General features: G+C 46.4%; 1 protein-coding gene across 2 annotated transcripts in view; it reads left to right on the forward strand.

Annotated features, from left to right (window-relative positions):
• The window catches only part of LOC105473898 (inositol polyphosphate-5-phosphatase D), a 152,759-nt gene that overhangs the window by 61,805 nt on the left and 67,217 nt on the right, over nucleotides 1-23,737 (forward strand). The window contains exons 1-4 of one of the 2 annotated variants that reach the window (XM_071073578.1): nucleotides 9-2,874; nucleotides 3,534-3,705; nucleotides 8,262-8,402; nucleotides 20,342-20,429. In XM_071073578.1, coding sequence (XP_070929679.1) covers nucleotides 3,692-3,705; nucleotides 8,262-8,402; nucleotides 20,342-20,429 — 243 coding nt within the window. In that variant the 5' untranslated portion in view covers nucleotides 9-2,874; nucleotides 3,534-3,691. Of the gene's footprint in view, nucleotides 1-8; nucleotides 2,875-3,533; nucleotides 3,706-8,261; nucleotides 8,403-20,341; nucleotides 20,430-23,737 lie in introns of those variants that run through there. The other variant, XM_071073577.1, reaches the window with a different exon arrangement.

Genomic DNA, 23,737 nt, shown 5'->3' on the forward strand with positions numbered 1-23,737 from the left:
GAGGGAGGGACAGGACGGCAGGAGGTACTTTTGGGAACTTGCCCTGCACCCACCTTGAGTGCTTGTAGATTAGGTGAGTCCTATTATCAGAGGGAGATTGTTGGCATGGGGTTAAGGACAAGTTAGGAACACAGGCTCTGGGGTCAGGCAGACACGGGTTAAAATTTCTCCTCCCCAGCTTATTAGCTGTGTGACCTTGGGGAAATTACCTGACCTCTCTGAATCACAGACTTCTCTTTAAAGAGACAGTAAAAATAAGGCTGGGCTTGCTGGCTCATGCCTGTAACCCCAGAACTTTGGGAGGCCAAGGTGGGAAGATCGCTTGAGGCCAGGAGTTTGAGACCCTCCTGGGCAACAAAGGCAACCCTGTCTCTGCAAAAAGCGTTTTAAAAAATTTATTCAGGCATGGTGGCTCAGGTCTGTAGTCCTAGCTACTCAGGAGGCGGAGGCAGGAGGATTCCTTGAGTCTAGCAGTTCAAGGTTGCAGTGAGCCGTGATTGCACCACTGCACTCTAGCCTGGGTGACAGAAAGAGACCGTGTCTAAGAAAAAAAAAAAAGAGAGAGAGAGAGAGAGAGAAAGAGAGAGAGTAAAAAGGCTCCACTTCCTCTGCTTCACTTGACTGGTCTTTAAAAAGACAGAGAGAGAGAGAATAGCAATAGTACCTGCCTCTCACGGTATCCCAAGGATCAAATGAGTTGAGAAATGTAGCACACAGAGCCTGGCACATATTAATAGTAAGCACTCAATAAATGCAGCTATGGTCATTAGTATCATTACAATCCGCTGAATTTCAATGCGAGGAGAGTGAAGGAGAAGACCCTTGCACCTAACTGGGAGGATGAGGAAGGTGTGTCTTCATGTCATCATTAAAAGGGGGTGGGGGAAATATAACCCCTAAAAATATGTTGAAAAAAATGTACAGTCCCAGCTGGGTGCGGTTGCTCATGCTTGTAATCCCAACACTTTGGGAGACTGAGGCGGGTGGATCACGAGGTCAGTAGATCGAGACTATCCTGGTCAACATGGTGAAACCCTGTGTCTACTAAAAATACAAAAATTAGCCAGGTGTGGTGGTACATGCCTGTAGTTCCAGCAGCTTGGGAGGTTGAGGCAGGAAAATCGCTTGAACCCAGGAGGTGGAGGTTGTAGTGAGCCAAGATTGCAGCACTGCACTCCAGCCTGGCAACAGGGGGACTCCGTCTCAAAAAAAAAAAAGAAAAAAATTATACAGTCCCTAAAAAGTATGTGAGACTTAGGGTGCCCTTTACACCATAGGGACAAAGACCAATAGAGCAAGAGTCAGATGGAGAAAGTCTTGCAGAGAAGGAGCTTACCTGGGGATGTCCCACTTTTCCCCTCAAAGATTTACTGAGAATATACCTAAGGGAATAGAAATCACTTTGTTACAAAGACACATCTGCGTATGTTCACTGCAGCACTATTTGTAATAACAAAGACATGGAATCAGCCTAAATGCCCATCAGTGGTAGACTGGATAAAGAAAATGGGGTACATGTACACCAAGGAATACTATGCAGCCAGCAAAAAGAACGAGATCATGTCCTTTGCAGGAACATGGATGGAACTGGAGGTCGTTATCCTTAGCAAACAAACACAAGAACAGAAAACCAGACACCACATGTTCTCACTTAAGTAGGAGATAAATGATGAAAACACATGGACACAAAGAAGGGAACAGCGCACACTGGAGCCTTCCTGAAGGTGGTGGGGTGGGAGGAAGGACAGGATCAGAAATAACTATTGGGTACTAGGCTTAATACCAGGATGATGAAATAATCTGTACAACAAACCCCATGATGTAAGTTTACCTATGTAATAAACCTGCACAGGTACCCCTGAACTTAAAATACAAGTTAAAAAAAAAGAAACAAAACCAAAAAAAAAGGCTTATTTCCTAAAAGAAAAGCATGAGATACCTAACCGGGGCCCTCAGTTGCCCAGGGCTCTTCCTGAATTCCAGCAGGTGGAGACTGCCAGGTCCCCCAGGCTCTCCCCCAAGAGAGGAAAGATTTGTCCAGATGTACTGAGACCCTTGCCTGGCTCCTGCCTGTTCTGGGGGCTTGCTGCAGGCATCCTTTCTCTCCCTCACCTGTGGGCTGGCTTGTGGGCCACCAGGGCCCCCTGCTTCCTCCCACCCTCATGGAAACGCCCTTTTCATGGTTGTGCAGCTCTTCATTTCCAAAAGGACCGCAGCTCCACGGAGGCTGAAGGGGTCCTAGGCAGGCCCTGTCCCTTCTGGCCTCCCTGGTCTGAGTGAGCGCTGCCCTCTGGAATCAGGAAGGTCAGGCTGTGGAAGAGCTAGGGCTGACCTGTCCCATTGTGAGCCCAAGGTCACTCACCAGCACCGCGCCCTGGCCGCACCTGCCCCAGCTGCCCCCAGGCGCCCAGGGCCATGCTGAGAAGCTGTCCTGCAGAAACGTCCTCCACGCCAACCACCCTCACTCCCTTCGGGCCACCCACCCCAGCTAGTTGGGCCCCTCTGGGCATGGCTGTCTGGAGGAAGATCCCGACAAGTTTCTGTGAGGGCCGAAAAAAGAACCTCAGTCTCATGACTGCTGGCTTCACTTCCCCAAACGAGGTCGCCCAGTTGTCGGCTTGAACCAGAGCAATGCTACATGAGGCACCCGCAGTCCAAGAGGTCTGCTTGGGCCCAGGGCACTGTCAGACCGTGGAGCTCAAAGCAGACTCCTAGTTCTCTTCAGAACCCCAGAGAGAGGAAGTGAAGGGCCCGTTCTCTAAAGAGGAGGCCCCCGGGGCCACTGTGGTTGGGCCAGGGGCAGCTGCCATGTGTGGGAAGAGGTTCAGACAGAGCTCTGGACCTGAGGGACTCAGCGACCTTTATCCATTCGTGGTATGTACAGGATGAACCTTCTCCTAAAGGGGATGGGTGGGCTCCCACTACCAGGCCAAGTTCAAGTCATTTGTTGAATGTCTCTGAGTGAAGGGCACCCCCTTGCTTTCTTTTGTGTGTTTCTGAGGGTCTGGGGGAGGAGAGAAGGAAGGGCAGAGGCTGTAGAGAGGGGACCAGGGAGAGAGGGAGAGGGGCAGTGTGGCTAGGCCTGCCTGCCTCCTTACCCCTGGTTCCCTCCTGTGGTTTTGGCCTATTCTGGGAACTAGGCCTCTGCCCAGTCCAGGACTCAGCCATCATGAGGCACCTGTCTCAGCCCCTGAAAGCCTGAGAGCCAGACCCATCCTGCTCACCTGCCTGCCACTGCTGGCTTAGTCCGCCCAAGGTCAGCAGCGCTGCAGGCCTTTCAGGCCCTCCAATGGAGCAGGGCCTTCTGGCCCCAGCAGGTGTTTGCTGATGGCCAAGGTGGGGCAGACACTGTGCTAGCCAGGGCCCTGTGGCAAGAGGCTCTCCCTCCAGGAGGGAGTCAGTGAGGGACGTGGGGACGCAGAAGGAGATCGATAACCTGGGTGTCGCGGCCTGGACCCCGTGGGGCTGCGGTGAAGGCCAGGTTGCATGCACAGTGTCCTCACCAATGGCCTTCCTGCTGTTCTCTCCGGTAGAAAGTATCGTGTCTCCCCCCGAGCTGCCCCCGAGAAACATCCCTCCGTCTGCTGGCTCCTGTGAGGCCAAGGAGGTTCCTCTTTCAAACGAGAATCCCCGAGCGACCGAGACCAGCCGGCCGAGCCTCTCCGAAACGTTGTTCCAGCGACTGCAAAGCATGGACACCAGTGGGTGAGTCCCCACTCAAGTCCAGCCGGGGCTTCATCTGCAGTGAGCCCAGCCAGGGCCGGGCTGGATGGCTTGGGTTTGGATCCTAGTTATGGGCCTGGTGACCAGAGGGAGGTGGGAAAGTCTCCGGAGAGGGGTGCTTGTCAGCTTGCACCTCAGAGGCCTTTGCACCATCGGCTTCAAGAAGGCCAGGGGCGTGGGCCTTAACCGGAAAAGCGCTCCATGGGGGTGGGGGAGCATTGTATCTCCAGGCACAGCCCGGCATAGTACAGGTACTCACTGGATATGTGCTACATTAATTAATAAGTTAGCACCCGGTAATCTCCATGCCTTACTAAATGTAACTTTGTTTTGTTTCTTTGTGAGAAGCGCTCCCCTGCCCTCCAAAGAAATCCTAATGACAGGGCTGAAGCCGCATTTCCAACTTGAAGGATCCATCTGAGGCTGCCAGGGCTGCCCTCCTACTCTCTCACTTGGCAAAATATGAAGTAGATGCCGATGGGACACATATGCCACCGGGTTGCTAAGATACTTGGCGTGTTCCTATTTCCACCTGGACATACCCATTGGTTCTTCCCTGAGGTCTCCAGGCTGAGTTCTGTGCACACTCCTTGAATTATTTGTGCTGTTTATCAAATAGCCAAATATCCAGTGTTGCCACTATGTTGATTATCTCAATATATGTGTCTAAATAACAGATGTTTAAAAGTATTCCACATAGGCTGGGCACGGTGGCTCATTCCTATAATCCCAGCACTTTGGGAGGCCAAGGTGGACGGATCACCTGAGTCCAGGAGCTCAAGACCAGACTGACCAACATGGCAAAACCCCTTCTCCACTAAAAATACAAAAATTAGCTCGGCATGGTGGCGGGCACCTATAGTCCCAGCTATTCGGGGGGCTGAGGCAGGAGAATAGCTTGAACCTGGGAGGCGGAGGTTGCAGTGAACCGAGATAGCACCACTGCACTCCAGCCTGGGCAACAAGAGAAAAACTGCGTCAAAAAAAAAAAAAAAAAAAAAAAATCCACATAGAGCCCATTGTTTAATTCCCCAGGGTTTCCATTTCTTCCCAGGTTTGGATGCTGAATGCAGTAAACTGCATGGGGAAGAGTCGGGGACACCCCATGGTTCCACCTGCTGACCTCTCCTCCTAAGGCTCCTACACCTCCTGCCAACTCCATCTCCTAATCAGCCCCTCCACCCTGGTTATGAGCTTCTGCCTCAGTGGGGCCAGCAGAGGCGTGAAGCGGAGCTTCCAGGCAGCCTTCCAGGAGGAGTTAGGGTCGGGGCGTGGGCTGAGGCTCAGGGGCAGAGGGGCCTGCTTTATCTGTCTTAGCTTCTCATGGCAGTGGAATCTTCCTAAAACTTCTGTCTAGAGATGGGAATGAGTGAAGGGGCCATGTGCAGAGACCAAGGAAAGCGGCAACCCAGAGCCGCCCTCCATTCTCAGGGTCAAGGAAAACTGGGACTCCACACTGTGTTTTAAAATCAGTCTATTTCGCTTGTCAAGTTGCTTTGCATATAGAGGATTGCCTTTTGATTATTTTTCTTTAAATGACAACTTGCACAGTCTTTCCTGCAAGTTAATTAGCTCTCATCAGTTAGGTCTTAGTTAATAGGTTAATTATCACGTTTCGAAGTAAAATTAGCCTTCTCAAATAAACATAGTTTACATCTTTATGTCAACACTTTTCTACAACAAACTTTTGTTATTTGAGACGGAGTTTTGCTCTTATCCACCAGGCTGGATTGCAATGGCACAATCTCAGCTCTCCGCAAACTCTGGCTCCCGGAATCAAGTGATTCTCCTGCTTCAGCCTCCCGAGTAGCTGGGATTACAGCCATGCGCCACCACAACCGGCTAATTTTGTATTTTTGGTAGAGATGGGGTTTCTCCATGCTGGTCAGGCTAGTCTCGAACTCCCAGCCTGAGGTGATCTGCCCTCCTCGACCTCCCAAAGTGCTGGGATTATAGGCGTGAGCCACTGTGCCCGGCCTACAACAAACATTTTAACAAATAGAACTGCCTGTAATACAGACTCATGGTATCAAAGTTACAAGGCAATAGTCATTAGAGCTGTTAAGATACATATTTTAATACAGGGGTCACCAACCCTGGCCTGTTAGGAACTGGGTGGCAGCTGGAGGTGAGCGGCGGGTGAGCTCCGCCTCCTGTCAGATCAGCGGTGCCATTAGATTCTCATACGAGTGTGAACCCGACTGTGAACTGTGCATGTGAGGGATCTAGGTTGCACAACCCTTAGGAGAATCTAACTAATGCCTGATGATCTGAGATGGAGCAGTTTCCTCCCAAAACCATCCCCCCACCATCCGTCTGTGGAATAATTGTCTTCCACAAAACCGGTCCCTTGTGCCAAAAAGGTTGGGGACTACTGTTTTAATACTATAGAAGAGATGTTTGTTCCTTTTAGTAAACAGACTCAGGCAGACACTGGATTTCTATGATGTCAAGACCCAGAATAAATACAGATGAACTTAAATGTAAATGTTCTCTTCTCAATCTAACAAGTCAAATGGGTAAGCCAGTCCTGTTCGGTATTTTTTTTTTTTTTTTTTTTTTGAGACAGAGTCTCACTCTGTCACTCAAGCCGGAGCACAGTGCAGTGAACTGGGCTCACTGCAACCTCTACCTCCTGGGTTCAAGCAATCCTTCCGCCTCAGCCTCCTGAGTAGCTGGGACTACAAATGCATGCCACCACACCCAGCTAATTTTTGTATTTTAGTAGAGACAGGGTTTCACCATGTTGGCCAGGCTGGCCTTGAGCTCCTGACCTCAGGTGGTCTGCCCACCTCTGCCTCCCAAAGTGCTGGGATTATAGGCATGAACCACCATGCCTGGCAATTCCTGTCCAATCTTAAGAGCAACGGCTTTTCATTCTTTCACAGATCCCACAGGAAAATCCTTGTGTCCTTTAGTTTCAACTTGATTACATATCAAGCCTGGAACAAAAATCTTTAAGGCGGCGGGGTGGGGTGGCTCACACCTGTAATCCTAGCACTTTGGGAGGCCAAGGTGGGTGGATCACCTGAGGTCAGCCTAGCCAACATGGTAAAACCCCTCATCTACTAAAAATACAAACATTAGCTAGGTCTGGTGGTGCACGCCTGTGTTGCCAGCTACCCAGGAGGCTGAGGCAGGAGAATCGCTTGAACTCGGGAGGTGGAGGTTGCCGTTAACTGAGATCTTGCCATTGCACTCCAGCCTGGGTGACAGGGTGAGACTCTGTCTCAAAAAAAAAAAAAAAAAATTAAGGCTTGTAATAATTTTTTTTTACACACAGGTAATTAACATGCTTAAGCCTCAGTTTTCTGATTTGTGAAACAGGAATAATTAGTAATAATATCTGAGTCATAAAATTGATTTGTGGGTTAATGGAGAAAATGAGCGTAAAGTGCTTAGCGTAGTGTCTGACATGTTGTGTTCAGGAAATACTTGCTATGATTACAATTTCCATCATTATGGGAACAAACACTCAAGCGTTACCCAGAACAAAAGGTGCTGGAAGATAGAATGCAGAGGGCTGATCCGACTTTAGTGGGTGCCCCTCGTGGGACTGACCTGGGCTCTCTGCCTGTGCCTCTGCCACCAGGGTTGATCTGCACAGTAAACAAACCCTGCCTTCAACCCCATTCACTCTGTACACTGAAGGGTTGGAGCAGATTCGACACAGCAAAGTCGGCCACTTGCACTACCTCATTCCGTATCCCCAGCCCCATCACTAATCACTCAGACTCCCCCACAGAGCCTGGGATGACTCCAGACCCTCCAAACACAGTGCCTTAGGTAGCCTTTGGCTGTGAGATTGCAGAGTGCATGTGAGCTAAAGCCATTTGCTATCTCTAGATCCCATCATCCTTCCAGCCCTCAGATCCTATCTTTAGAAGTAGGTAAGATAGGTAAACAGTTCCACTATACACTTTCCAAAGCTTTTGGCCTCTTTTGTTTTTGTTTTTTTTTTTTTTTTTTTTGGAGACAGTGTCTCACTCTGTCACTCAGGCTGGAGCGCAGTGGCGCGATCTTGCCTCACTGCAACCTCTGCCTTCCAGGTTCAAATGATTCTCCTGTCTCAGGCTCCCAAGTAGCTGAGATTACAGGTGCCCACCATCACACCCGGCTAATTTTTGTATTTTAGTAGAGGCAGGGTTTCCCCGTGTTGGCCAGGCTGGTCTTGAACTCCTAACCTCAGGTGATCTGCCTGCCTTGGCCTCCCAAAATGCTAGGATTACAGGCGTGAGCCACTGGGCCCAGCCTTGGTCTCCTTTTTAAGGTATAACCATTTCCCAGACCCCCAGCCAGAACCACTTCCTCCCAGCAGCACCCAAAGGAGCTCATTGAGAGGCACCTTTCCTGCTGGGCCACTTTTTCTTGTTCTGACCATGGGAACCTTCGTCCAGGTTTGCAAATGTTCTCCTGAAGGACCGTGTCCCCTTGGAGGCTCTGAGGAAGAGGATTTGTTATTGTTGTTGCTGTTCCCACTGGTGATGGGGGCTAAAAGAAACAGGCAAGCATGGTTTGTTTCTTTTTTCTTTTTTTAGGCTTCCAGAAGAGCATCTTAAGGCCATCCAAGATTATTTAAGCACTCAGCTCGCCCTGGACTCTGAATTTGTGAAGACGGGGTCCAGTAGTCTTCCTCACCTGAAGAAACTGACCACACTGCTCTGCAAGGAGCTCTATGGGTAATGGCTGGCCCACGGGGGCGGGCAGGTGGGAGCGGCCAGCAGGCAAGAGAAACAGCTCATGAGAGCGACCTCTGCCTCTGCCTGGCTGAACAAATGCCTCTGCCGCACTCACAATAATTGAGTGGTGAGCACAGCTTAGAAATCTCTGTGGTTGTTTGGAGGTCTTGTTATCACGGAATTTGAATAGTAGCTTGTGTGTGCTGCAGCTTTTTGAAACTAAAGTTAATTGGAGGCCAGTTGCTCTGGGAAGCGGATGGGGTGGGAGGACATGGCCAGCCCTTTCTCACTTGCACAGGATCTGGCTCTTAAGATTTTTGCTGCTGCTCTTGCTATTTGCTGCAGCCGTTACACCTGACAAGCACAGAAAGGCACTGAAAGGAAATAAATTAAAGTCAGTCTATTTTCTGCGTGGGTTGTTATAGCCCAAGATTTCCAGTGATGTCAATTTTTCAGAGCGAGATGATTCACCAAAACTTCAATTTTCTGATATCCAATCCATTGAATGACCAACTGGTAAAGGTTCTGATTTCTTTTAGATTCTTTTGGTTTTACATTTTAAAATTTAATTGATAAGCCAGGCGCGGTGGCTCATGCCTGTAATCCCAGCACTTTGGGAGGCTGAGGCGGGCGGATCATGAGGTCAGGAGATCAAGACCATCCTGGCTAGGATTGGCTAACATGGTAAAATCCCGTCTCTACTAAAAAATACAAAAAATTAGACGGGCATGGTGGCAGGTGCCTGTAGTACCAGCTTCTTGGGAGGCTGAGGCAGAAGAATGGTGTGAACTCGGGAACCAGAGCTTGCAGTGAGCCGAGATTGTGCCACTGCACTCCAGCATGGGCGACAGAACAAGACTCCCTCTCAGGAAAAAAAAAAAAAAAATTAATTGACGAAAGTTAATTACGTTTTAATTGTTAAAAGTGCAAAAGTAAGGCTAATATGCCGTCCAAAGAATTGACAAAGAGTATTTTAAATGCCAAAAGCTTGAAAGAGAAAAAAAAAAAACATTCCAGAGCATCTGAACAAAGTCACAGGGAGCCAAAACAATCCTATCACAAATGAAAGGTCAGGTTGGGTGTGGTGGCTCATGCCTGTAATCCGAACACTTTGGGAGGCCGAGGCGGGTGGATCACCTGAGGTCAGGAGTTTGAGACCAGCCTGGCCAACATGGTGAAACCCTGTCTCTAATTAAAAAAAAAAAAAAAAAAAAAATTCGCTGGGCGTGGTAGCGCACACCTGTGATGCCAGCTACTCTGGCGGCTGAGGCAGGAGAATCACTTGAACCTGGGAGGCTGAGGTTGCGGTGAGCCAAGAGCCACTGCACTCTAGCCTCGGTAACAGAGCAAGACTCCGTCTCAAGTAAACAAAGAAACAAACAAAAAAGTGAAAGGTCAACATTTTGGTTAGAAAAATGGGATTTCATACTGGCAACGGTTTTTTAGTCTGTGCTGTTTTGTGTTTCATTACACATACAGAAGTTTCAAGATTCCTTTGTCGATTTCTCTGGGGCTATATCAATCTTAGCTTAGTTAGTATGCAGAAAAGAATCTTTTATCATCAGTAATCCAATTCAACTTTCCTTTTAAAGGCTTTTAAAAGCACAATCAGTACATTTGGTAAATTTAACAAATAATTTCTTTGACAAATTGAGCACTCACCAAATTGGCCAGTTGGGCTTCATTTCAATGAATTGGCTTTCAGCTAATGCAGCTGTAGCTAATTGGACCTGCAGCTATCATTTTCATAGATTTCCATGGAGGCATTTTGTTCCATTTGATGCTGTTGTTATGAATCACTTTATCGCTAGGGGAAAACACACACACACGGCACTTTCTCTTTGTAAAACACCATTTCACGATGGCTGATAACAGGCTCTTAGTTCTGCTTCGATGGAGATTTTGTTCTTCCCTGCTTCCTTGTGGAGAAAGAGATATATTTTAAGTCTCTCCACGAGGCTTCCCTCAGACTTCCCCAGACACTTCTGCACGTTGTTAGGTTTCCCTAACACCTCACTGCTCCCTGGACTTCCCAGGAGCCAAGTCACCTCATCACTACGGCGGCGGCAGCTTCCCCAACTTGCCTTCTTCTCAGGTACGTGGTGCCGATGGAGAGAACTTCCTTCATCTTCTAGCCGCTCCATGACTCTGTTCAGAATTAAAGACACTGTCATGCTCTAAATTTCCCTTGCGCACTTGTCTTTGCTTTCATCGGTAAAGTGACTGTCAGGCTTGGAGACTTGATCAGCCTTGGAATTTTAGGAAATCGTAGAAAGGAACAAAATGATACTTCCCATTTCTCCTCCCAGAATCCCTGCAGATTCTCATCCCTGAAATTGTAAACCTGTAATTTTCAAACCGCTTTGATTGGAATCGGTCTTCATTCATCCATTCATTGAACAAACATGTATTGGAGGCCTCCTCTGAGCCCTGTTCTGGGTGCTGGGATGTAGCAACAGACACAATGCACAAGGCTCTCGCTCTTGTAGGCCTTTTTGGATCTAACGTCTCAGCGTCTCAGTAAGGAGCACAACAGTAGATTAAGGATCCATATGAACAAGATTTTTTTTTTTTTTTTTTTTTTTTTTTTTTTTTTTTGAGACAGAATCTTGCTCTGTCACCCAGGCTGGAGTGCCGTGGTGAGATCTCAGCTCACAGCAGCCTCAACTTCCTGGGCTCAAGTGAGCCTCCCACCTCTCAGCCCCTATCCTGAGTCCTCCCACTCACTTGCTTCCCCCGACCCCAACTGAGAAGCTGGGACTACAGGTGTGTGCCACCATACCCAACTAATTGTTGTGTTTTTTGTAGAGATGGGGTTTTGCCTTGTTGCCCAGGCTTCTCTCCATTTCCTAGGCTCAAGCAATCTGCCTTCCTTGGCCTCCCAAAGTGCTGCGATTACAGGCATGAGCCACCATGCCCAGTTCAAATTTACTAAAACAATAATTTTAGTAAACGTCATGATAAGATAAAACAGGATGAGGTGAGGAAGAGACATTGGGTGGGAGAGTGCCAGCTTCCTTTGGAGGTGAGGGAGGTGACAGAACTGGGATCTTGGTGGCAGGAGGGAGCTAGCCACCCAGTGATTTGGCAGAGGGACATTAAGTACAAAGTACAAAGGTCCTGAGGCAGGAATGAAGACAGCCTGCTCAAGGAATAGGAAGTCCGTGTGGCAAGTCAGTGTTAGGAACTTACCTACCACAAGAGGTCGGGGAGAAGCTGGTGTAACATGGCCAGAGTCATCAAGTAAAAGCACAGGCTGCCCAGAGAGGTGGAATTTTAGGTGAACAGCAACTTCTTTAGTATAAGTATATACCATGTAATATTGGGATATACTCATGCTAATAGATTATTCATTGTTTATCTGAAATGCAAATTTCACTGGATGTCCTGTGTTTTACCTGGTCACTGTAGGCAGGAGCCACATCACGCAAGGCCTTATGAGGCCCTGTAGAGTTTGTGCAGGGCTATGCCATGATCTGATTTCGAGTGGTGGAGGATGAATCCTAGGAGGCCCTGCCCAAAGCAGGACCAACTGGGAGTGGCTGTGGTTGTCCAAGTGAGACGGGATGGCAGTCCATGAGGAAGGCGGCTAGCAGGGGCAGGGGTCTGTGTCTGTTTTGCTTCCTGCTGAGTCTCACATTATACACAGGCTCCAGCACATGTAGCTCAACAGATATTAGGTAAATGACCCAATGGTTAGGGGCGTGCAGATGCTGAGAACTGGTATGACCTGGGACATGTGTGCATGGCAGAGGTGTCAGACCTGCCGCCTGATTGGATGTGGGGTGAAGGGAAGATGAATCTAGGGTGATCCCTGGGTTCCCAGTGTGAGTGGCTGAGTGGATGCTGATGCCAGTTCCTGGGATGGGGAAAGTCAAGAAGGAGGAGGAAGGAGAGGTTGGTGGGAGGAGAGTTCTGGGCTACATTTGACTTGAGGGGCCATGAGGCATCCGAGTGGAGTCACCAACCATGGAGCTAGTGCTGAGAAGCTAGGATGTGGGGGATGCATTTGGGGAATCATGGGGGATCCTTTTGGGGAATCATGGGAGATGCATTTGGGGAATCACTGAAAGCTGGGGGTAAGGTCACTGCAGGTGAGAGTGTGGACAAAGGAGAATAGGGCCAGGCTCAAGATTTAGAGGAGGGACGGAGAAGGAGGAGCTGGGAGGGGGTTGAGAATGGCATCAATGATGTCCAGGTCTATTTGCTCAGACCTAAGTATGAATGAGAAGGACGTTGAGCACTGAGGAGTGAGGAGAAGTGCCGAAGCCTCCTCTGCAGAAATGTCATGATAATGTCCCTGCGAGGGTCTGGTGTAAAGATCTCTTTGCAGTACAAAGCATCAGGCAAGATTTATAACCCCAGGTTAGGTTTCCTAGAGCCGGACAGAAACTTTTCCAGAGAGAGAGAATAAGGAACCAGAGACTGGAAATATTTGGTAACTCCTGAAATGCAGACACGGAAAGGATTGCAAGTGGAATTTTAAAATAAAAGATCAACGGTCTGAATATCAATACAATATCTATTACATGAGAGCAGGATAAAATTTTTAATAAACCAAAACCAAAAATACTTCATTACCATTATAACTGTTTCATTGGAGGCCATAAAATAAGCCCATAGTTTTCCAATCAAATTTCAAAAATTAAATCACAAAACAGAGTAGAGTGTCAGAAACATGTATATCAAAAGCATGAAAGGACTAAACAAGCCGAGATGAGGAATATGTGGTAAAAATTGACAGTCCTTGGAGACAGACCTCAGAGGTGCTACCTGTAGCTAGTAGGATAGGTTCTCGAAGAAGTAGGAAAAAGATTGCGAATTAATGTATACAAAAAAAAAAAACATTTCCAGGCTTACAGAAGAGCTAAATCTAGGTTTGAGAAGCTCCATAATCATCCAAATAACACAACAATCAAACAGCAACACTTGAACGTCTTCTTTTTTTTTTTCCCCCCCCTTTTAAACAGACAGCATCTCACTCTGTCACTCAGGCTGGAGTGCAGTAGTGGGATCATAGCTTATCCACCCTTGAACTCCTAGGCTCAAGCAATCCTCCTGCCTTTGACTCCCAAGTATGTGGGATTACAGGCATGCACCACCATGCCCAGCTAAATAAAAACAATTTTTTTTTTTCCTTAGAGATGGGGTCTCACTATACTGCCCAAGCTGGTCTCAAACTTCTGGGCTTAAGCCTTGGCTTCCCAGAGCTCTGGAATTACAGTTGTGAGCCACTGTGCCAAGCCTAAATCTCTTACAACGTCTCTAAATGACAAGGAAAGATAAATTCAACAAATAGATCGTTACAAACAGTACCATAGCTTTAAAATGGTCGATATTTAGTATTATTCAAACTCCTTGACAGTATAATAACGATTCTGAAGCCGTATGTCCAAGGAAAAGGCTACTGACCTGGAAAAGCTCAGCCTAGCTGTCATTCAAGAGCACAATGAGTCTTTTCCAGAAAATTCCTAAAAATGTACCAATCAAATGCCTTACTCAAAAGGAATCCAAAAATTGTTTTCCAGAAATTTTATAGTCCTGGTGATCTTAAAAACAAGAAGCCTGCAGCTTACTGAGCAGCAAAATATGAATATACTTAAAGCAGAAAGTGTTCATTCTATACTCCCATAACACACTGTGATGAAAATAGAAATAAGTCACAAAACTAGCCACAACCACCCAATTACCTGTACATTTATCAAACACCTTCTGAATTACAGCTAATTAAGAAAGAAACTGACACAATAATACATGGGGTAGGTGTGTAGGTGCAGAGTGACGTAGTCAAACCACCGCATATCAGAACACTGTGTCACGCAGCCAAAGCACTACTTAGAGGAAAAACCATAGCTTTAAAAGTTCTGTTCTATTATTAAAAAGTAAATAGAAGGCCGGGCATGGTGGCTTATGCCAGTAATCCCAACACTTTGGGAGGCGAAGATAGGTAGATCACTCAAGGTCAGGAGTTTGAGACTAGCCTGGCCAACATGGCGAAATTTCATCTATACTAAAAATAAAAATTAGCCAGATGTGGTGTCACACACCTGTAATCCCAGCTGCTCAGGAGGCTGAGATAGGAGAATCGCTTGAACCCTGGAGATGGAGGTTGCAGTGAGCCGAGATGTTGCCACTGCATTCCAGGCTAGGTAACAGAGCAAGACTTCATCTCAAAAAAAAAAAAAAAAAAAAAAAAAGGCAATAGAATAACGAGTCAAACGTGCAAACTGAGTCCAGATTGTAAATCTCTTGAAGACATCATGGGTCATGTCCTGATCCCCTTGATGTTTCCAGGACCCAGCAAAGTACCTGAAATATTAGTTTATTCGATATTCATGAACAAAGATCCAATGTGTACCCACTACATGCAAGGCACTGTTCCAGGAGCTGGAAATGCAGCAGTGAATAAAACAGAACCTTTAAGAAATCTCTGCTGAGCAACTAAGCAATGTCAGCAACCAGAAAGGAGATGAGGAGGACAAGATGGTAAAAATAAAAACAGAGATACATCAGGAAAAACAGTCAATTAAGAAAATTTTAAACACGAGAAATGTCAAAGGAGATTTAATAATCTGCATTAAAGATTTGCAAATCACTAAAGAATAGTGTACAGTTATGTAGCTACAGATCTTCAAGTTATAATTAAATGGAACACATAGTTTACATAAAATATAAAACATTAAAAGTACCGTGAGTGTCCTTTAAACTTTCAAGGAAAAAATAGTGAACATAAGGTATAGATTATTCCTGAATGACAAAAAAGCCACCTAATTCACGCTTCAATAAAAATATGATTCAAATCCAAAAAGCTAATCAAGATAATAGCCTGAAATAAAACTCTCTATCTCCGATTTCACTTATTAATATAAATGTATTTTGTTTCAGTAACATCCAGCAAATATAATACAGTGACATGAAAAATGGAGGCTTTATCTAGGAGGTCACTCCAAAGATGAGTCAACAAAAATAAAACACTGTAATTGTGCAGTAGTTTAAAAGATAAAAGGAAACCATTTACGTATATAACATTTTAAATTCATCTCTAATTTGTAAAAATCATTTTTTAAAAAAAGGAATAGAAGGATACTTCCTTAGTAATGCAATATGAATCAAAGTAAAACTAATTACAATTGATAGGGAAACATTAAAATCATTCCATTAAACTTTTTTTTTTTTTTTTTTGTGAGACCGTGGAGTCTCACTCCGTCCCCCAGGCTGGGTACAGTGGCAGGATCTTGGCTCACTGCAAATTCCACCTCCTGGGTTCAAGCTATTCTCCTGCCTCAGCCTCCTGAGTTGCCGGGATTACAGGTGCCCACCACCATGCCCGGCTAATTTTTGTATTTTTAGTAGAGATGAGGTTTCACCATGTTGGCCAGGCTGTTCTTGAACTCCTGACCTCAGGTGATCCACCTACGTTACCCTCCCAGAGTGCTGAAATTACAGGTGTGAGCTACCACACATGGCCCCATTAAACATTTTAACGAAAGAAAAAGAGATACTCTTTTTTTTTTTTTTTTTTTTAGACTGAGTTTTGCTCTTGTTGCCCAGGCTGGAGTACAATGGCGTGATCTCGGCTCACTGCAACCTCTGCCTCCTGGGTTCAAGTGATTCTCCTGCCTCAGCCACCCCAGTAGCTGGGATTACAGGTGCTCACCACCGCACCCAGCTAATTTTTGTATTTTTAGAAGAGATGGGGTCTCACCACGTTGGCCAGGCTGGTTGCAAACTCCTGACCTCAGGTGATCTGCCCGCCTCAGCCTCCCAAAGTGCTGGGATTACAGGTGTGAGCCACCATGCCCGGCCCGAGATACTGTTTATCATCTGATTTTTAAATACTTACAAAATACCAAAAAAGAGGCAAAAAATTGGGGAAACAAAAATAAAGGGACATGAGGAAGCATGAGAATGTTCCTTCTGAGTCTGTAGTTCTGGGTTCAGAGACTCTAGATGTGCTAGACAGAAACTGAATGGGAATCGTGAGGCAATTAACTCAAGGGAAACAAAGAGGGAAGCGGCAGTCTCTCTGGGAGGTTCAGAAAGACCAAGCAAGGGATCTAAACCCTCCCAGCGATACCCGGGGCCAGACCTACTGACCCAGCCCTGTTCACCTTTGCTCCCCCAGGGCTGAAGCTCCTTCTTCAGGGTCGGTCCCTTAAGCTAGGGACCAAAGGCTGGACTTGTTGTCCAGGAATCCCTGGACAAATCCTTTCTGTAGGATAAGGCTGATTCTTAAGTCTTCCAGCTACAGGCCTGGTGTGTCCTGGTTGGTCATTCTGACCCTAACCGACACCTCCATATATGTCTGGGAGCCAGTCAGATTTCTCAAAGTTTTAAAAGGCTTAGAAATACAGGGTGAAACAGTGTTATTCTTAGAAAACCCTAAAGATTCAGCTTCTGTGTGTATGCCTGTGTGTTTGTGTTTTTAGGATAACGTTTTGTAAAAGGAGAACAATGAGTGAGGGAGACCTATTTGATGTTAAAACACGTTCTGAATTACTGCTTTAGAGAGATGTTTTAGCCCGAATGCTTTTCCGAAATGATAATTTAATCAGAATACCACCGTGTTGGCAGATGGACAGAGCAACTCTTGGGAAGTGGAGTGTGAAACCCGGAATGGACCGCTGCCTGCACGGTGCTTCCCTTCCCTTTCCCTCCCCATCAGACACCTCCAGCACCTGCTTCTTGGTCACAGCTCCCATCCTCATCCTTGATCCTCAAAGGATAACAATTTCAAACCAGAAAACTAGCACACTATTCTGGAAGCTGTAATTCCTTGCCTAGTATATGTGGTGAGGTTTGGATTTTTAGTTGAATGAAAGAAATGAAGCCTGGAAACAAATACTACCATATTCACGCAAAGCTCCAACCCAAGAGAACTACAGAAAAAAAAGAAACTGATGTTGAGTGAAACAGAATAGTAATTCAGAGAAAGAGGCATATTTAGCCAATTATGCCTAGCGTTCCATTATTGGAACGCTAAGCATGTGGGAGTTATTTATTTCCTACTGCTCAAGGTCATCGCCAAGGTCTGATTGCAAAAATTCAAAAAAAATGCGACCTTAGGCATAAATGGGTTAAAAAGAAAAAAGTTCTAGATGGGGTAAGGAATTAAACACATAGAACAACAACAATAGGCTGGGCGCAATGGCTCACGCCTGTAATCCCAGCACTTTGGGAAGCCAAGGCGGGCGGATCACCTGAGGTCAGGAATTCCAGACCAGCTTGACCAACATGAAGAAACTCCATCTCTACTAAAACTACAAAATTAACTGGGTGTGGTGGTGCATGCCTGTAACTCCAGCTACTCGGGAGGCTGAGGTAGTAGAATCACTTGTACCCGGGAGGCAGAGGTTGCAGTGAGCCGAGATTGCGCCATTGCATTCCAGCATGGGCAACAAGAGCGAAACTCCATCTAAAAAAAAAAAAAAAAGAACAACAACGAAAACCCTCATCTATAACATGATTACTTCAAAAGAGTTAGAAAACAATTTAAAATAAGCAAATAATTGCTCCCTAGTAAATACCAATGATAAATTATTAACTATGGTAAGTAAAAATTGCCAAGGAAAACATGAAAACTCAAACAATAAAAAATTGTGTATCATTTCATAATGGAATCCAGGTCACCTAGGATTAATATAAGATAATGAGAATATATTATTATATATTATATAATATATGTTATAGACCAGGCGTGGTGACTCATTCCTGTAATCCCAGCACTTTGGGAGGCCGAGGCAGGCTGATCACCTGAGGTCAGGAGTTCGAGACCAGCCTGACCAACACTGAGAAACCCCATCTCTACTGAAAATGCAAAATTAGCTGGGTGTGATGGTGCATGCCTGTAATCCCAGCTATTCAGGAGGCCGAGGCAGGAGAATCACTTGAACCCAGGAGGCAGAGGTTGCAGTGAGCCAAGATCCTGCCACTCCACTCCAGCCTGGGCAACAAGAGCGAAATTCCATCTCAAAAAAAAAAAATATATATATATATATACACACACACACACACACACATACACACACACACATATTAGCATTTATTATTATGATATAATGAGATTATATTATTATATTAATAATGTAATAAGAAAAAAAAATACAGCACCTAGATTAAATAAAAACAAGTCCAGGCCTGGTGGCTCACGCCTGTAATCCCAGCACTTTGGGAGGCCGAGGTGGGTAGATCACCTGAGGTCAGGAGTTCAAGACCAGCCTGGCCAACATGGCGAAACCCCATCTCTACTAAAAATACAAAAATTAGCTGGGCATGGTGGTGTATGCCTGTAATCCCAGCTACTCGGGAGGCTGAGGCAGGATCACGCCACTGCACTCCAGACTGGGCAACAGAGTAAGACTCTTTCTCAAAAAAAAAGCAAAGCAATATGTAAAGTGTATGACACTATATAAAAATGTGAACAAAATTCCCAACAGAAAATTGGCAAGGGAGAAAAAACAAAAAAGTTTATACAAAGAGAAATGGGAGAAATGCAGCAGCCGTTAACTAGAAATCAGCAGTAGAAAAACAATGACATTAGAAATTAAAGATATGCAAATTTATTCATCTATATTAAAATCCAGTATTATGCCCCTTCAAAGAGAGAAAGAACAGAAGTACAATCATTGGAGCTATTGGGTGATCAGGTCTGGACAATGCTGGTGACTCTGTATAACTGGTACTCACAGGTTTGGCAATAATGGTCAGGAGCCATAATCCCTGTTTATCCTAATTCTGTAATTAAAAATTAGAAAAGCTATATGAACAGAGCTGTTCAGAGCAGCCTTTATTTATTGCTGTATTATTTTTATTTTTATTTCTGAGACAGAGTCTCGCTCTGTCACCCAGGCTGGAGTGCAGTGGTGCAATCTCGGCTCACTGCAAGCTCTGTCTCCCAGGTTCATACCATTCTCCTGCCTCAGCCTCCCAAGTAGCTGGAACTACAGGCGCCCGCCACCACACCTGGCTAATTTTTTTTTTTTTTTTTTTTGTATTTTTAGTAGAGACGGGGTTTCGGTTTCACCATGTTAGCCAGGATGGTCTTGATTTCCTGACCTCGTGATCTGCCCACCTTGGCCTCCTAAAGTGCTGGGATTACAGGCATGAGCCACTGCGTGGCCCAGAGCAGCCTTTATTTATGTAACAAAGATCTCAAAGTAACCCAAATATCTAGCAATCAATTTCAGCACATTTACTTGATAGACTATTTTCAAATCATTAGAATGTTAAATATGTAAAAACATGAACAGTTTTTGATGAAACAATAAGTGAAAAGTAGAACTCAAAATCGTCTGCCCCACCATGTTAAAACAATAGAGAAAGATGAGCTGGGAACAAAGAGCGGATAAAGCCTGAGGATTGGAGTTGTCAATGGATATGACAATGGGAAAATCCCTCTGAGTCTGCATTTGGGCGGCTAGGAGGGGATTTGCATCAGAATCCACAGATCACCAGCACTGGGCAGCCCTGATATTTAAAATGCAGATTCCAGACTCAATCAGGCCGGAGCCCAGAAATTTGCATTGTTAACACGTGTGTGTGTGTGTGTGTGTGTGTGTGTGTGTGTGTGTGTGTGTGTGTGTGTGTGTGTTTATAAACACTGAAGGTTGGGAACCATGGATGACTAAGTGAAGTCATTTTGTGACTCTAGATTTGAATTTTCAGGCTATGGAGTGTAGTTTGGCTAAAGCAAAACCCAGGTAAAATCAGGATTACACACCAATTCCAGTTTGCTGTGGGTTGGGAACGGATGCGGGTCGAGTGTGGGTGGGCCAGTGCTGGCAAGCCTTGATCTTTGCCCGGGCTTGTCCTTCTGGAGAGAATTACTTGCTTCTGCTGGACTGAGGGTGACCTTGTCTCTGGCTGGAGCCCACGCTGCCATGGAAGACTCTTTTCAGTGCCCACTAATCCTTGACGTTCACCTTGTCCCCCGCCCCCAGAGAAGTCGTCCGGACCCTCCCATCCCTGGAGTCTCTGCAGAGGTTATTTGACCAGCAGCTCTCCCCGGGCCTCCGTCCGCGTCCTCAGGTAAAGGGTCTTGGGGTTGAAAAGGTGAGATTAATCCACCAGGGAGGAGGATTGAGTTAGCCAGTCCTGAGGGCTCAGGAGGAAGAGGGGAGCACTGCCCACCGTGTGTTCACTGGGCAACAGCAAGCAGGTACGCTGGGGTGGGTGGTGGGAGCCTCAGCCCCTGCCCTTCCCAGGAAGCCATCTCCCACTGCCCGATTTTGATTTGAGGAATAAAGATTTCAAATTATGCACCCGGCCGGGCGCGGTGGCTCACGCCTGTAATCCCAGCACTTTGGGAGGCCGAGGCGGGCGGATCATGAGGTCAGGAGATCGAGACCATCCTGGCTAACACGGTGAAACCTTGTCTCTACTAAAAATACAAAAAACTAGCCGGGCGAGGTGGCGGCGCCTGTAGTTCCAGCTATTCGGGAGGCTGAGGCAGGAGAATGGCGTAAACCCGGGAGGCGGAGCTTGCAGTGAGCTGAGATCCGGGCACTGCACTCCAGCCTGGGCGACGGAGTGAGACTCCGTCTCAAAAAAAAAAAAAAAAAAAAAAAAAAAATTATGCACCGATCAGCAAAACTTATTTGTACCAAATAAGGGGGCAAGCAGGGCCTGTTCCCATCATTTCTCATCAGAAACTGAAAGGAAAGAAAAAGAGGAGGCACCTAAACTCTTGATCCTGCCTCTTATCCCAGGAGGAGCAGGATGAAGGTGCCCCCCACCCCCGCACCTGCTCGTGGCCTGGCAGGAGGCCAAGGTCGTGTTGCCCATTAAGCAAATATCTGTGTAACAAAAGGTGTCATCAAAAAATTTTAACAAGTTTTTAAAAAAGTAAAAGCTGTATCTCAGAAGAAAATACCTGCAACAAAGATTAGGGAAAAAGGATTACAGACAAAGTATTCATATGTTTATTATTATTATTTTTATTTGCGATATGGTCTTGCTTTGTCACCCAGGCTGGGGTACAGTGGCGCAATCACAGCTCACTGCATCGTCAAACATCGGGGCTCAAGAGATCCACCCCACCTGAGCCTCCCATGTTTTAAAACCGCAATTACTCATCAGCTAATAGCTGGGGATTACAGGTGCGCACCACCACGCCAGTCTCCTTTTAAAACTTTTTGTAGAGACAGGTCTCACTATGTTGCCCGTGTTGATCTCAAACTTCTGGCGATCTTCCTGCCCCAGCCTTCTGAAGTGCTGGGATTACAGGTGGGAGCCACCATGCCTGGCCATGTTTTTAAAAAATTCCTACAAACAATTAAGTAAAAACAATTCAATTTTTAAAAGAGGGAAAGACTATAAACAAGGCGGCTTACTGAAGAGGGACAGGGAATAGCCAATATAGATATGAAAAGGTGTTCAGCCTCACCTTGTTAGTAACCGGGAAATGACATTTGACACTAGGCGGCCTCTTCTTGCCTATTAGATGGGCAGAGTTGATGCTAAAGTTGATGGGTGAGTCAGGACTTGGCTAGGGTGTGGGGTGGAAGAGGTGCTCACAGGGACTCACTCCTCTGCTGTTGGGAATGGAAATAGGTTTTCTGAAAGGCAGTTTGGCCGTTTGTATGAAAATGTGAACTGCAGGCATCCCTCAAGCCCACAGTTCCATATGTCGGCAGCTTCTTAGGGACTATAAGTACACAAAGAGTAAAAGAAAAAACATTGAAAATCACATAAACAGGCCGGGCATGGTGGTTCACACCTCTAATCCCAGCACTTAGGGAGGCCGAAGTGGGTGGATCACCTGTCAGGAGTTCGAGACCAACCTGACCAACATGGTGAAACCCTGTCTCTACCAAAAATACAAAAATTAGCCAGGCATGGTGGCAGGCACCTGTAATCCCAGCTACTAGGGAGGCTGAGACAGGAGAATCGCTTGAACCCTGGAGGCGGAGGTTGCAGTGAGCTGAGACTGTGCCACTGTACTCTAGCCTGGGTGACAGAGTGAGACTCCATCTAAAACAAAAAAAAGGAAAAAGAAAAAAAGAAAATCATATAAATATAGGGAGCTGGTGAACTGCAGTGGTGCAGAATTCTACTCTAAGATGTGAACACTGCTCTGGAAAGATCTCCAAGGCTACTGTTAGGTGGAAAAGCAAACGGCGGGATGATACAGAAACTCTGACGAAGTCTCCACGAGGAAATCAGATGGGAAGGATTTAAACCCAAAGGGCTGTGCTGGTCACCACCATGCAGGGATGAGACTGGGGAGAAGGGGACTGGGCCAAAGGGGATTTTGAGTTTGCCCACATTGTTTGTTTGAGTTTTCTACGGAGAACATGTATTTGTGTTCTACTTGTGCAACTTTCGAAATTCAGAAAAAAAAGTTTTGCTTTCTCCGAGGTGAATGATGGGTTAATTTCTAAGGAAGTAAAAGCAAATCTGGACAAAACAGGGGCTCTGCCCGACTTTTGAGCTTAAGTCACTTGAGTGGAAGAACACACAGTCAAGTCTTTGAAGTAGATTAGAAGAGAGACAAAGCCTCGCGAGAGAGGCCAGCTGCAGTCCCAGTTACGGTGCTGCCGGGTGGAGGCCAGTCTCTGCATTTGGTGGCAGGACAGAGCAGCCACAGGGTGGAGGGTGGGTCTTGCTGCCACACTCCCCTCCCCTTTATGAGACTGAGTCTTGAAGAAAAACAGAAAAGGTTGTTCTTGATGTGTCTTCAGGAATTCAGAAATCAAGGAGGGAGGGCCGGGCGCGGTGGCTCAAGCCTGTAATCCCAGCACTTTGGGAGGCCAAGATGGGCGGATCACAAGGTCAGGAGATCGAGACCATCCTGGCTAACACGGTGAAACCCCGTCTCTACTAAAAAATACAAAAACCTAGCCGGGCGAGGTGGCGGGCGTCTGTAGTCCCAGCTACTCGGGAGGCTGAGGCAGGAGAAGGGCGTAAACCCGGGAGGCGGAGCTTGCAGTGAGCTGAGATCCGGCCACTGCACTCCAGTCTGGGCGACAAAGCGAGACTCTGTCTCAACAACAACAACAAAAAAATAAATAAATAAATAAAAAAGGAGGGAGTTGAGGCTGCCTTGAGGAGAGGAAAGAACATTGGCCCATGGATCAGAAACACCCGAGTTCAAAATCTGATTCACCCTTGTGGATCTTTAGTCTCCCCATCTGTGAAATGGGGACAGTAATATCTCTGCAGGGTTTGGTTAAGGAGTGAGTGAAACTGGGTGCGTGAGACATCTGACCCTGCTAGACTCTCACCAACATGAGGCCCTTTCCCTTAAGTAGGCAGGACAAGCTGGGGACACCCAAACCCCTGTGTGGTTACTTGAGGACTGCTGGGAAGTGGGAAATGCAATGTTATCAAAATGC

Source organism: Macaca nemestrina, chromosome 11 (assembly GCF_043159975.1).
Source record: "Macaca nemestrina isolate mMacNem1 chromosome 11, mMacNem.hap1, whole genome shotgun sequence".
NCBI lineage: Eukaryota > Metazoa > Chordata > Mammalia > Primates > Cercopithecidae > Macaca > Macaca nemestrina.